The following is a 15360-nucleotide window of genomic DNA, read 5'->3' on the forward strand; positions in this document are numbered from 1 at the left end:
CTATGATACTTGAGAGAGGGATCAACACCTTCCTCTATTTATAAACTTATATAATCGTGCTCAATTCAGCCTAAAAAATGAATCAAAGGACCAAGGACTGTATAGAGAATATGAAAAATTTAACAAAAATATCATACATATTTCCTTATTGCTTAAAAAGTGAAACTGGAAGCATATGCTGCAATGACTATGATTAAGCATGTATTCCCTATTCAGTTAAGAATACAAAATGCTGTATTAGAGTTGAACATTATGTTTGATAAATCAAAAATAGAATGCTTAACTGAACAAAATCAGTGAAATGTTGGAACTCTAACATAACACACCTGATTAGTGAGCAAAGATTCACCTCTAAGAAAATAACTGATATTGCTAATGGGAGACACTCTCATAGGAAGGTTAGTCACTGTAAGCTTCTAAGCAAAAAAAAAATGGGGAAACTGTCACTCCAATGAGTAAACATCAGGATAACAATTATTTCTGTGTATAGTACACACAGAATTGGTAACAGGTTGTAAGGAGTAATTAATGGGCAAAAGAGTTTCATGGTGAGCAGATCAGGCAAAATATCCAGTTCTTAATCTCAATGGAAGAGGAGAATTTAGGAGTAAGTAATCTATTTTATTGTTCTCATAGATGTATTTTATTGTCCAAACAGACTGTTTAGGCAATTTATGAAAAGAGGAGGTATTAAAAAGAGAAAGTAATGTTCATAATTTGAAATTAAGACTAAGTCTAACTCCTTAAAGAAATTTTAAAACATGATTTATTTTGACATCTATTTCAGTATAAACTTGAATTTGTATCTTACAATTGCTCAATTCAAACCTAATTTGCTTAAGTCCACTTCTTTAGATATTCTGAATGATACCCTAATTAAATATCCATTTTATTTGCTTAAGCAAAAGACATACCAATAAACCACAAACAAATCTTATAGTACAATCTATGAAGTTATCTGAAGATATTGCATGTAGCTTAACGTAATCAAAACTGCTGTTGATTTGATGGACATAGAAGAACAATTGGAATTGGTTTATTGTTGTGATGTGTACCGCAAGACAGTGGAAAGCTTGTCTTGCATGCTGTTCATACAGGTCAATTCATTACACAGTGTACTGAGATAGAACAAGCTAAAATACTAACAATGCAGAATAATGTGTAAAATTTGCAGAGAAAGTGCAGTGCAGGAAGCAATAAAATGCAAGGTCACGATAAGTTAGTTAGTGAGGTCAACGACCCATCCTATTATACCAGGGAACTATTCAATAGTCAGTGAATAGTGGAGTAGAAGCTGTTCTTGGGCTTTGTGGTAAGTGCTTTCAAGGTTTTGCATCTTTTGCCCAATGGGAGAGGGGAGAAAAGAGAAATCCAGGGTGGGATTATGATTTTTGATTATGTTGGCTGTTTTACCAAGGCAGTATCTCTAAACCATGAATTTTGTAGATAACCCATTATGTTCCACATAAAAACTCCCATATTAGATAGAGTAAATCACTGAGCAAAGATTTTTTTTTGCTTTCAGTGTGAGGATTGAGGAAAGGGGTCAATCAGAGGTCATCCAATTAGTAATACAGTATGTTATGACATTAAGCACACTCTTTAAAAAAAAGACAATAACTGAATACAGAATGCAAAAAAGGAGAGTAATGATATTAGATACAGTGATAATTATCCAAGTCAAATCTTCATGCACAAAGATTACTAATTCAATTCCAGACATATTTGCTTACCCTCCATAGGCTGGGATGGCAGTGGGAGGTGCTGCTGCACGGAATGCGCTATAGACCGCACGACCTCGTCCTCTCAGGGCACCTCTCAGGGCAGCTGCAGTAGTGGCTGCTTGATATGGGAAACCAGGAACTGAAGATGTGCAGAATGGAGGAGAGAAATAGGTCACTGCCAAAAACTGTCATCAAATACTGTATTATTTCAAAATAACTGTTTAAGCAGCATCAACAGTGGCTTTGACATGTCAATTAAAGACCACAAACAATTGTAATGTGATACATACAAGCATCACTGAAAACTTGTAAAATTAACACAAGGCCACTACAAAATACTTCTATAAATATGTAATATATTAACATTGTCTCTGAAATACACATGAAATTGTAAAAATAATTATTCACAAACACAAAATTAATTGTTCCTGAATTAAAAAGTGAGACCAAATGACGCAGACATTAGCCACAGCAATCGCAGTAGTAGGACCCTAGTCCTAATCCAATCACGGCCCATGGTAAGAAAGAATATTTGCTCAGACATCTACTTGGTGTGAAACATTGATAATACCATGCATGTTCAAGATTGCTGGACAAGTGAGCGAACTAGGGGCTCTGGTTTATGAGTCATTGAAGGTCTGCAAACAGCACTATGTGGTTACTACAAAAGTAAATATAATGCTGATGTATTTCTTAAAGTGATTTAAAAAGACAGAGTCTAATTAGAACTCATGTTGAACAGTCCGTCAATCTTAGATCATCTCAGGGTATAGACTGATGTAGATAATAAGCCAGTTGGAAAAGATTAAGTATCATTTAATTGATCCCAAGTTTAATGAGGGATAGCAGAGCTGTAGATGATCACTAACAGAAGTGATTAATGTCAGGGTTGATGAAAATTTCAGATGAGTGAAGCAGAGTCATAAAGAGATAGAAAAAGAGAGTTACAGTCCAAGTTCCAAATATGATCTGAAGCTCATTTCTTAAATATGTTATGAAGATTATACATAACTTTGATAGTTTCAGATAGCTGCTATGAAGCGTACTAGAATCAACATCTAAGATATGAATATTATGATAGGTCTGAAATGATGTCTTTTTCTCAATATTAAATCTGAAAAGTTTCTTCCTATCTATCACTGCATGACAAGTAACTTGACAATTTAACTAGAGTGGAGTGGTTAGAACAAGCAGTGCTAATGTACAGGTGGATGGTAATAGCATGCATATGATGATTGTCTGCACTTTTTCAGACTATATTGCTGAGGGGAATGACTCAGATTACAAATAGGAATGGGCCAAAGGCGGGTGCTTTGGTGACCCTACAGACATGGGAACAGAAGCCTCATCAGGCAACAGAAACATGGGCAGAGCAGAAGTATGCTATCTGACAGTTCGTGTCTGTTTTGCTATTCAATACAATTAAGGCAGATATTCCATTACAAAAATACACTTACCCCTTCTGTTTAGAAATCTCTCATTTTTTGGCTATAATTGAATTAGAATGCAATAAGGTAAGAGTAATTTCACCGAGGAGGATGTTGGATAGGTAATGGAATAGATAGGCATGTGCCAGACTACACACGTGAGGTACAGAAAAAGTTAGATGTCAAGAGAATATTTTTTTTTTACCCTTAATTCTGGGCAAGCTGCCAATATGTGCAATGAGTGAATGCATAGCAAACATTCAAAACATTCTGACTGGGTGATCTAATTTCACAGCTGTATTCAAAGCTTCCAGGTTTGTTCACCTAAGGGTTTGGAGATAACTTTCAGAGTTAACTCATAGTCATTTTCTCTGGCTCTAAGCTTTTATCAAATTATTAACAAAAGGTGGAGTAAGATTGGATTAGGTATGGGCAAGGGCACATTGAAAATAACTCATGACAAATTAGGATGGGTTCTTTAAATTGACCAGCTGGTCACCTTTGGAATGCTCAGAATAATGGTTTCATTTGCCATATGATGCTAATATGGGAGGAATGAGTATCAAGAGTACTCTACACATCATTAATGCTATAATTCAAAACAAATGCAATATGAGATAAGGTACAAGGATCTCATATCCATAAATCTGAAGGAACGTTGATTTTCCAAACCAAAACTATCAAATTCCACTTGGTGAAGCTTAAATTGAGCTGGAGTAAGAGGACAGGGAGGGCAATTGGTGAAAAATTGATGAGAAGTAGAGCATGGAACTGGAAGGAGTAGTAGAGATCACAAGTCATTAAATTTAGTTGGATGTGGCAAACTCCAATAGTGTATGTTTTAATGCGAGATATACCGAGACACATTATGGCTTGAAAGCCAGATGTTCATTCTTTACAATACAGTATAGTTGATTTAAGTAGAAAGCTTTTAATTGATCTTACCATTGTGTGTTGGACTGAGTGCTGTAGAGGCAACAGGATGTAGGTGAAAGGGTAATGATGATAGTGATGCTGGACCTAACAAATAAGAGGTCACATATACAGTATTAAAATTTATTTTTCATGGCAGCATAATGTAAATGCATTACAAGACCATAAGACCATGGTCCAAGAACAAAATTAAGCCAATTGACCCATTAAGTCTGCTCTGTCATTTCATCATAGTTTATCCAATTTTCCTCTTTACCCAATCTCCTGTCTTCTCCTTGTATCCTTCCATGGCCTGACTAATGAAGAATCTATCAACTTCTGCTTTAAATACATCCAATGACTTAGCCTCCACAGCTGTCTGTGGCAATGAATTACACATATTCACCACTCTCTGGCTAAAGGAATTCCTCATCTCTGCAGAAATGTCCAAAACATCTTCAAGGAGTGGTGTCTCAGAAAAGTGGTGTCTTTTCTTAAGGACCTCCATCAACCAGGTCATGCCCTCTTCTCATTGTTACCATCAGGGAGGACGTACAGAAGCCTGAAGTCACACACTCAGCGATTCAGGAACAGCTTCTTCCCCTCTGCCATCTGATTCCTAAATGGACATTGAACCCAAGAACACTACCTTTTTTTTTGTTTACATATCATTTCTGTTTTTGCACTATTTTTAATTTAACTAATTATATACATATATACTTACTGTAATTGATTTACTTATTTCCCCCCTCTATATTATCATGTATGGCATTGTAACGCCGTTGGTAATTTAACAAATTTCACAACATATGCCGGTGATATTAAACTTGATTCTAATTTAAAAGGATGCCTCACTATTCTGAGGTTGTGTCCTCTGGTCTTAGACTGCCCCACCATAGGAAACATCCTCTTCTCATTTACTCCATCAAGGATTTTCAACATTCGATAGGGTTCAGTGGGGTCACCCCTCACTCTTCTGAGGCACAGACCATGAAACGTTCATCATACGACACGCCTTTTTATACATATTCCAGTCCAATCAAAATGAATGCTAACATTTCATTTGCCTTTCTCCATTACTGACTCAACCTGCAAATTAATCTTTAAGGAATCCAGCACGAGGACCAAGTCCCTTTGCACCTCAGATTTTTGAGTTTTCTTTCCACTTATAAGTCTACTCTTTTATTTCTTCAACAAAACTGCATGACCTTACACTTCCCGACACTGTATTCCATCTGCCACTTCTTTGCCTATTTTCCTAATTTGTCCTTCTGTAGCCTCTACTTCCTCAAAACTACCTGCCCCTCCACCTATCCTCGCAAAGTTGGCCACAAAGCTATTAATACTGTCATCCAAGTCATTGAAATATAATGTAAAATGTAGTGATCCCAACAAAGATCCCCGTGGAACACCATTAGTCACCAGCAGCCAAACAGAAAAGGCTTCCTTTATTCCTACTCTTTGCCTCCTGCCAATAAGGCAATGCTTTATGCTAGAATCTTCCCTACAGTACCATGGGCCCTAACTTGTTAAACAGCCTCATGTATGGCACGTTGTCAAAGGCCTTCTGAAAATCCAAGTACACAATATCTACTGATTCTCCTTTGTCTAATCAGAAACAACAGAAAACCTGCGGATGCTGGAAACAAGAGAAAATCTGCAGATGCTGGAAATCCAAGCAACACACACAACATGCTGGAGGAACTCAGCAGGCCAGGCAGTATCTATGGAAAAGAGTAAACAGTTGATATTTCAGGCAGAGACCCTTCATCAGAACTGAAGGGTTATTTCCTCAAATAATTCCAGATTTGTTAAGCATGATTTTCCTTTAAGGAAACCATGTGGACTATGGCCTATTTTATCATGTGCCTCCACATGCTTAACAATCAACTGCAACATCTCAGCCACTGAGGTCAGACTAACTGGCCTATAATTTCCATTCTTCTGCCCCTCTACCTTCCTGAAGAGTGGAGTGATATTTGCAGTTTCCCATTCCTCCAGAACAATGCCATAATCAATTGAATCTTGAAAGTTCATAACTAATGCCTCCACAATCTCTTCAGCCACCTTTTTCAGAACCTTGGGGCATCTATCATTTGGTCCAGGTGATTTGTCTACCTTCAGAACTTTCAGTTTCCCACAAACCTTCTTCCTGTTAATGGCAACTTCATACACTTCTGCCCTGACACTCTTCAAATTTCTGGCATATTGCTAGTGACTTCCACAGTGAAGACTGATGCAAAATACTTATTCAGTTTGTTCCATCTTTTCCTTGTCCTGCTAGCTGGCATGGTTTTTCAGTGGTCCAATATCTACTCTCACCTCTCTTTTACACTTTATATCTGAAGAAACTTTTAGTACCTGCTTTAGTATTACTGGGTAGTTTACCTTCGTATTCTGTCTTTTCAGTTTTACTTAAATGACTTTTTAAAGTTACCTTTTGCTGTTTCTTTTAAAAAAAAATTCCCAATCTTCAAACTTGCCACTACTTTTTGCTCTATTATATGCCCTCTCTTTGGCTTTTATGTTGGCTTTGACTTCTCATTAGCTATGGTTGTGTCATCCTGCCTGCAGAATACTTCTTGCTGTTTGGGATGTATATACCCTGCACCTTCTGAGTTGCTCCCAGAAATTCCAGCCATTGCTGCTCTGTCGTCATCCCTGCCAGTATTCTTTTCCAATCAATTTTAGCCAGCTCCTCTCTTGTGCCTTTGTAATTCCCTTTACTACACTGTAATACTGATACATCTGGCTTTAGTGTCTTCTCAAATTTTACAGGGTGAATTCTATCATATGATGTTCATTTTTCCAATGTTCCTTTTCCTTAAGCTCTTTAATCAATTCCAGTTCATTGTACAACACCCAATCCAGAATAGCTGATCCCTAGCGGGCTCAACCACTAGCTGTTCTAAAAACCATGTCATAGGCATTCTAGAAAATCCCCCTCAGGATCCAGCGTCAACCTGATTTTTCCAATCTACCTCCATACTGAAATTCCCCAAATCATTGCCCCTTTGGCTGTGTTTTGTATCTCCTGCTGCAATTTGTAAATTACATCTTTACTACTGTTTGGGGGGGGGGGGGGGTCTGTATATAACTCCCATCAGGGTCTTTTTACTTTTACAGTCCCTTAACTCTATGCACATTAAATCAACACTTTCTGACCCTATGTTACCTCTTTCTAATGATTTGATTTAATTTTTTACCAATAGAGCTACGCCAGTCCCTCTGCCTACCTGCCTGTCCTTTCAATACAATGTGCTCCTTGGGTGTTAAGCACCCAGCTATAATCTTTTAGCCATGATTCAGTGACACCCACAACATCATACATACCAATCTGTAAATCTTCCTTATTCACCTACCTTTTTCTGTATACTGCGTACATTCAAATATAACACCTTCAGTCCTGTATTCATCCTTTTTGATTTTGTCTGCCTTTTATGATGCAACTCATCCTGTTGACTGCAATTTTGCCCTATCGTCAGCCTCTCCTTGCTAGCAGTCTCACTACATTCTGCCTCTGTTCGTAAATGAACTACCACATCCTCAGTACCACCACTCCGGTTCCCACCCCGCTGCCAAATTACTTTAAGCCCTCCCAAACAGCTCTAGCCTTGTATCCTTATTTTGGAATGCTTTTGTAAGTTGAACCCATGGTCACATGCCAAGATTCAGTTTTATATGCTGCCATCTGAAGACAGTAACAGATTATTCAAAAATCTTAACCGATAATTCAGATTACCTTCAAATTTTTAATTCCACCAGATTTTAATTTTCTTTATCTTTTATATTTAATTGGTTGTTCTAATTCCTCCATTTAACAAATCACAATACAGAAGATTTCAGTTAACTTGGACATATCAGAGCCAGTATGCTTAAGCAGATGCCCCAATTAGCCAAAGTTTCATGGAAATAGTATTAAAAAGACAAATTATGTATTTAAATGGAATACAGAACAAATTAGAGCACTATAAAACTGTATTAGTTCCTAATAGTTATCAAAGGAATCCATACTGTGTATGCTGCCGTGTTCTTTTGATTGACTGTAAATAAACAAAATCAGTGCTGATAATAGGCTGCCTTCATAACCTTCACTGCATGAAATAGTGTCAAAATTACTGCTTTTTAATTCAGCGTCGGTCAGCCCAAATGAATAACATAACACAAGCATACGCAACTGATGCTATTTATAAACTGTTCACTTTAAGCATGGTCTGACGGCAACGCAAGTGCACTTGACTGACGCTAGTTAGAAACTGCTGCATCCTTGAATCTTCATTTTCATTGAAACCTTCAAGATGGTTGCTGACACTTTCAAACTCTTTGTAGTTCCTAACTCATTGAGGTAGTGAAATCATTTCATTTTCACTCCTGGCCATTTCTTGCATCTCCAGGCATGAATGCTTGAAACTGCAGTGAGCATACTGCTTATTTCTTACCAATGATCAGTGACAAATATCACTGATTTTTTTTTGGAAAACAAACACATACAACTGACACTATTAAAAACAGCCTGTTCCAAGCATGGCCATACAAGTGCATGCAACTGGCACTAGTTAGAAACCGTTTGGCAAGTCTCCCATCCCAATAAGGTGAAATAGTGTCCCAAATAATCGAAGGAAATCCCAGCTATTTTCTCAATTAGTTTTTGTTCTTTAAGAGTTGCCCCAAATAAGTGGCCGCCCTGATTAACTGATGGCCCAATTAGCCAGAATCCACTGTATTTCTTTTTGGGGCAGAGAATATAAGTTTCTACAGAAGCAAAAGAAATTAAATTTCTAGGATTAAAATAAAACCAAGGAAACAAAAGAGCAAAACTTTCTTTTGATTTCAGTGGTAACAAAAACTGCCATAAGTCTATCTTATTTAAGTCTGGGATACCAGTCAGTTACTACTTTTGGTAAGACTGTAAACCATGCCCAGCGGACATCCCTCGACCCTACCCCCCCCACCTAATCCTAACATCCAAAGGATCACACACCCCAACTAAACCGAACAACACCCAAGTTAACCCTGGCCACACCCCCACAAAGGGTCCCATGCTCCTTTTCTCCCCTCCCCCCAAGGGGAGGCCTGCATTCACATTCCTCAGCCCTATCCCAAAACATAACAACTTCACCCATCCTACACACCCCCAAAAACCTGAGCCCTCTCTCCACCAGGGGGCCGTTCACCCCACCACCATCAGTTTGGGTTCTCTTTCAACGCCTCCCACTACTGCAAGGTCCCGTGGCCCCACCACCCAGCCATTTACCTAAGCCTAATACCTCCAATCCTCCTGCACACTCCCATAAACCAGAGACCCCTCGCCACCAGGGAGCCAAGTTCACCCCACATCACCAGTAACATGCCAACCCATAAACATCCCCAACCCTACACTTCACCCTAATCCTAACTTCCAATGGACTGCTAAATGGACCCTGTTCACTAAACCGGACAGCACCCCAAATAACCCAAGCCAGACCCCACAAAGGGGCTTACGTTAACACCAGCCCCCACCATCCTCTCTTACATCACCATCAGCTCGGGTGCTCTTTCAACCCCTCCCTCCACCGCAATGTCCTGCAGCTCCACCTCCCAGCCATACCCCTAAGCCTAACACTGCCAACCCTCTTACGCAACCCCATAAAGCCCTCATCCCACCAAAGGGCCAAATTCACCCAATATCACCAGCAGTTTGGTTCCTCTTTCAGCCCTCCCCCCTACTGCGAGGTCCTGCAGAAACCTTCTCCCCCTTCCCCTCTGTGATGCCAGTTGCCACCCCACCCCCCTTCACTGTGTCACTCCACCCCCATTAACTAACTCTATCCCGGGCCTGTCCCTCCCCACAACAATCCCTTAAGTAACTACTGCACAACCCCCAGAACACAGCACCCATTCCCTATACCCCACCGCCCAAACACTATCCATAAGGAATAACTCCATTTTAATTCAAACTCCAGAATGGAGGTTAACAAGGAGGAAGATCTCATTAAAGGCAAGTAGGGGATCAAGATGACGACAACATGGGCCAAAAACAAAGTGGCAGGGTGAAATGATACTGCATCTCCAGTACGAAACCTACAAACACTAGAGAGATATCTTGCCCACTTCCCGCATACTCATCCCAGCCTGGGCTCACTGTACTGATTATCAAAAGCCTGATCTACAGATGGGAAATCTGTCACAGATCCACATCCAAAATGGATTAAAATCATATGTGAATCGACTGAAGTGCAACATTCTCAAAAACAGAAAACTAATTTTAGTGACAAATTTTCTAATTTTTTTTCTCCCAGATTGATTCAAAGGTATAATGTAGTAAGTGAATAGAAATATAAGGAAACATAGAATCCTAGTTGAGACTATCTTAAACTGTACAAAATACAACTGAAAGGTGATGCAACACTACCTGCATAAAATTCAGGACTGTAGACTGCACCAACCACAGGGCTCAGCTTCCAACCTGCAATTTAAATGCAAATGCAAGTTAAATGGTGGCGACATCAAGCTGTAATTTGAGCTTAATGCTGAGTACCCAAAAAATAGTCACAATAAACAAATCAGAATACCTACAGATTCTGACAGATGTTAGTCAATTAATCCATCTTGTATAGCTTTCTAAAAGCAACTTAAATCATACAGATGAAAAAAATGCACAATATTTGTGGTTAAACACCAGAGCTCTCAGTATCCTTGAGTTATATAAAGCAAAACCATCCAAACTCTGATCAAGTACCGGAACTGCCTACTGACATTCACCATCAGGTTCATACAGCTGCTTGGTCATGTTCTGGTAGTCAAATGGTACGACTTGCCATGGCACCTGAGGCCGCAGTTAGAGTGTGACTACCACCTTTGGAACTGCACTCCAGCAAAAGAGGCAATGCAATTAGGAGAGGAGAACAGGGAACAGACAGGCAGTAAAAATAAATAAGTAAATTTTTGTGAATTTAATTTCTATATACAGATGGTTGCTATGATTTCCAAATACAAACTGCTTTTCAAAGTGTTTGAAATAAGTATCAAGTACCGATCCACGATAACACACACACATCCTCCCGTATACTTTAAATCATCTCTAGATTACTTATAAAACCTAATACAATGTAAATGACATGTAAAATTGTTGTTATACTGCATTATTTAGGGAATAGTGACAAGAAAAAGTCTGCACATGCTCGAACAACAAGTGCTGGAAGAGCACTTCCGGGTTTTCGCGACTTGCGGTTGGTTGAATTCGCGCATAAGGAGGGCTGACTGTATGCTAAGACTCCCGAGTACGATACAACAGTTTGTTCTATAATGAGTTTTCTCGTCAGTTATGGTATGGGAGAAGAGAATACAGGCATGGGCAAGACCCTAATGTAGTGCAAGTTGGGAGTATAGAGAAAAAGAAATCAAAACAAAAGAGTCAAAAGGTGACTTCACTCCAGTTTTATCTCAAAACAAAGAGAAATTAAGTCATCAAATTGTATAGTGCCACGGCAGTTGTCATGAAACGAACGAATGAGACCCAGAAACTTCCTGATATATGGGAGAGTTCCGTCCTGTTCAAGGTGTCAAATGTATTGGTGAAATCCAGAAAAGCAAAACAATGTATTTGCTGTTGCTTGTACATTAAGGTTGATGTAAAGAGGCAATCATGTTGACTGAAGATCTTCCTAGCCAAATGACGCAGTAAACTTCCACTAATTAGTTTGTCAACCAGTTAGAGCTCTCTTTAAGATAGCTCTAGCAAAGGGCCCCCCAGTGATATGAGATGCCCTGAAGTAGCTGCAGTCACTCCCACCACATTTGTTTCCATGTCATAGAATTCGCTTCCAAGGCATTCCTTATTACCAGCTTCCTTTAATAGCCTTCCACAAATATGCCTCAGACAAAGTTCTTGATCAGCGCTTTCATGATTTGTTTTGACAGAGCCATCCCTCCCACAGGCGTGGTGGCAGCCACACAGAAATGACAACAGATGGGGTTTTCTGTAATTCAGCCACAATTCCATTTTAGCCAAGTAGTTTCCTACTGCAAAGAAATCAATAGATTTCCCTAGTTGCAATGCAGAGAGCTTTTCACTGAGCTCATCGCTACACAGCAATGAAAGATTATCAAACATTATCTTATTCCAAACTGAAGATGTAGGCCCAGAATGCTTACTTTTTCTTCACAAGGCTTTCAGGCCCTCTTCCACATCTAATCTGAGCAATCACTGTATTACTGCAAGCGTACCTACCTCTACCTAGAAACATGACCTGTGGACAAGATTCCAAATGGGGTCCATACAGTTGTAGCAAGATGATGTTATTACTCTTGCACTCAAAGTCAAATGAAGGCCAACATTTGTCTGCCTTTCTAAACCTTGCATATACTGGCATGTTACCTCTCAAACAATTTATGTACAAGGACACTCACATATCTCACGATTTCTCCCACTTTCTACTTTTTCTACCAAAGTGGAAAACTTCAAAATTATTCATCAGGCACCTTCTTATCTACTAAAATAAACAATTTGACATTTTGCCACATTATTCCATCCACCATGTCTTCTTCTGTTCACTTAGCTTGGCCCTGTACACTGAAAACTCTCTGCACCCTCTTCACAGCATACACTGTTACCCATCTTTGCATTATGGTCTTGTGATCCTCACTAAACTTGCATGTTGTACATTTGATCGCCTCATCCAAATCATTGATACAGATAGAACAGCTGCAGCATCAACACTAGTTTCAGCAGCACCCCATTAGATGTTGTCTTTCAATCCACAGATGACCCGAGATCTCTGCCTTGGTGTCAGAACATCTTTCAATAGAGTGAACACTCACATGGCAACAGGTCCCAATGGTATACCTGGTAGCACTCTGAAAACCTGTGCCAACCAAAGACTTTTTCAATCTCCCATTGCTATAGTCTGAAGTTCCCACTTGCCTCAAAAGCGCAACAATCATAACAATGCCCAAGAAGAGCAGGGTGAGTTGCCTTCTTGACTATTGTCCAGTAGCACTCATATCTATGGTGATGAAGTGCTCTGAGAGGTAGGATATCGCTAGAATCAACTCCTGCCAAAGGAAGAACCTGGACCCACTGCAATTTGTCTATTGCCAAAATAGGTCTACAGCTGATGTAATCTCATTGGCTCTTTGTGTGGCTTTGGATCACTTGACAATACTAATACTTACATCAGGCTACGGTTCATTGACTACAGCTCAGCGTTTAACACAATCATTCCTACAATTCTGATCAAAAAGATTCAAAACCTGGGCCTTTGTACCTCCCTCTGCAACTGGATCCTCAATTTCTCCACTGGAAGACCAGTCTGTGCAGATTGGAAATAACATTGCTACCTTGCTGATAATCAACACTGGTGCACCTCAAGGATGTGTGCTTAGCCCACAGCTCTACTCTCTCTAAACCCATGACTGTGTGGCTAGGCACTGCCCAAATACCATCTATAAATTTGCTGATGACTCAACTATTATTGGCAGAATGTCAGATGGTGCTGAGAAAACATACAGGAGTGAGATAGATCAACTGGTTGAGCAACAACCTTACACTTGTCAGTAGACCAAAAAATTTATTGTGGACCTCAGAACAGTTAAGACAAGGGAACAGTCCTCATCAAAGGATCAGAAGTGGAAATGGTGAGCAATTTTAGGTTCCTTTGTGTCAACACCTCTGAAGACCTACCCTGGACCCAACATATTGATGCACTTACAAAGGCGGCGTATGAAAATGGCTGTATTTCATTAGGAGTTTGAGGAGATTTGGTATGGCAGCAAAGACACTTGCAAGTTTCTACAGATATACGAGGGGTGATTGATAAGATTATGGCCTAAAGTAAGAGATGAGTTATTAACTTCAAACTTTCTGCATAATCACTCAGAGTTGAACTGCACGTGCATGTAATGAGAGCTAGGCCACAAACTTATCGATCACACCTGTTGTGGACCACTTCTGGAGCTCCAAGATGCCAAATTCTACAAAGAAGGATCCGTATGCTCCACGACCGCTGGACTAAGTGTGTAAATGTAGGAGGGGACTATGTTGGAAAATAAATGTGCTAGGTTTTCTAAAATTGACTCCTTCTACCTTAGGCCACAAACTTATTAATCACCCCTCATACAGTGGATAGAATTCTAACTGGCTGTATTCACCATCTAGTATGGGGGGGGGGGGGTACTGCAAAGTATCAAAATAAGCTGCAGAAGGTTGTAAACTCAGTTCCTTCGTGGGCACTAGCCTCCACAGCATCCAGGACATCTTCAAAGAACAATTTCTCAAAAAGACAGCACTCACCATTAAGGGTCCCCATCACCCAGGCCATGCCATTCTCTTACTGCTACCATCAGGGAGCACACACACATACACTTCTTTCCGTGATTTAGTTTTATGACACACTGCATTGTACTGCTGCCACAAAACAACAAATTTCACAACATATGCCCGTGATATTAAACCAGACTCTGTTGATTCCTACTTCTTTGTCTGTTGTTCAATCCACAACTCCACAATCTACACCAACACTTTATTCGAACACTATGCCACTCTTTTCTCCCCCCATGAGTGCGAGCTGCACATTAAAGTACTTCAGAAAGTCCAAACAAACCACATGAACTCCATTTTCTGTCTGTAACCAATCCTCCATTCATGCAAATATTATTCCCAAATACCACTTTCTAATTTTGTTTAATAATCTCAAGTGATAAAAGCCTCTTGAAAGTCGCAATGCATACCAATTTAATTATTTCCCTTACTTATTCTGCTAATTACTACCACCTTTCATGAATAAACATATATATATTTATTTTATTTTAAGAGTCATGTTATCACTTTCTTAACAATAGATTCCAGCATTTTCTCTGCTACGGATATTAGGCTAACTGGTTATGTCACCTTATATCTCCTTTCTTAAAAAGTGGAATTTAATTTGTGACCTCTCAGTCTCTGGGAACCATATTGGGACCTATGGAATTTTTGAAGATGACTAAGTTATCTCCATAGCCACTTCAAAACTCAATAATGCAGATCATCAGGTAATGGAGATTTATCGCTTTGTGGTCCTAGTAATTTCACCTTTTCTTTTACTATATCTAGTTTCTTTGAGTTCTTTGTTCACTCTAAACATATTCATCACCATTTGCTCCCCCCCATTGATTCCTTCCATTAATACAGACACAAACTATTTGTTGAATTTCTCCACCATATTTTTTTAAACTCAAAATCAAACTGCTTCTGCCCCAATTTGAAAGAACTCATAGAATCAATTTCAGTTTGTTTTTGTGTTCTTTGCAAGCTCTTCTCTTGTATTATATTTTCTTTCAAA

The 15360-nt window shown here is 39.3% G+C and overlaps 1 protein-coding gene across 17 annotated transcripts in view; it reads right to left on the reverse strand.

The window, feature by feature from the left end:
• Nucleotides 1-15360, reverse strand: part of LOC140719458 (RNA binding protein fox-1 homolog 1-like) — a 267927-nt gene that overhangs the window by 27358 nt on the left and 225209 nt on the right. For all 17 annotated transcript variants that reach the window (XR_012096911.1, XR_012096912.1, XM_073034145.1 and 14 more), the window contains 3 exons: nt 10455-10508; nt 4097-4171; nt 1734-1863 (listed from right to left, as the gene is read on the reverse strand). Coding sequence is in view for 15 of the 17 variants with exons in the window: in XM_073034145.1 (XP_072890246.1) it covers nt 1734-1863; nt 4097-4171; nt 10455-10508 (259 nt within the window). In the remaining 2 variants the exon portion in view is untranslated. The remainder of the gene's footprint in view (nt 1-1733; nt 1864-4096; nt 4172-10454; nt 10509-15360) is intronic.

Source organism: Hemitrygon akajei, chromosome 31 (genome assembly GCF_048418815.1).
Source record: "Hemitrygon akajei chromosome 31, sHemAka1.3, whole genome shotgun sequence".
NCBI classification, from domain to species: Eukaryota; Metazoa; Chordata; class Chondrichthyes; order Myliobatiformes; family Dasyatidae; genus Hemitrygon; species Hemitrygon akajei.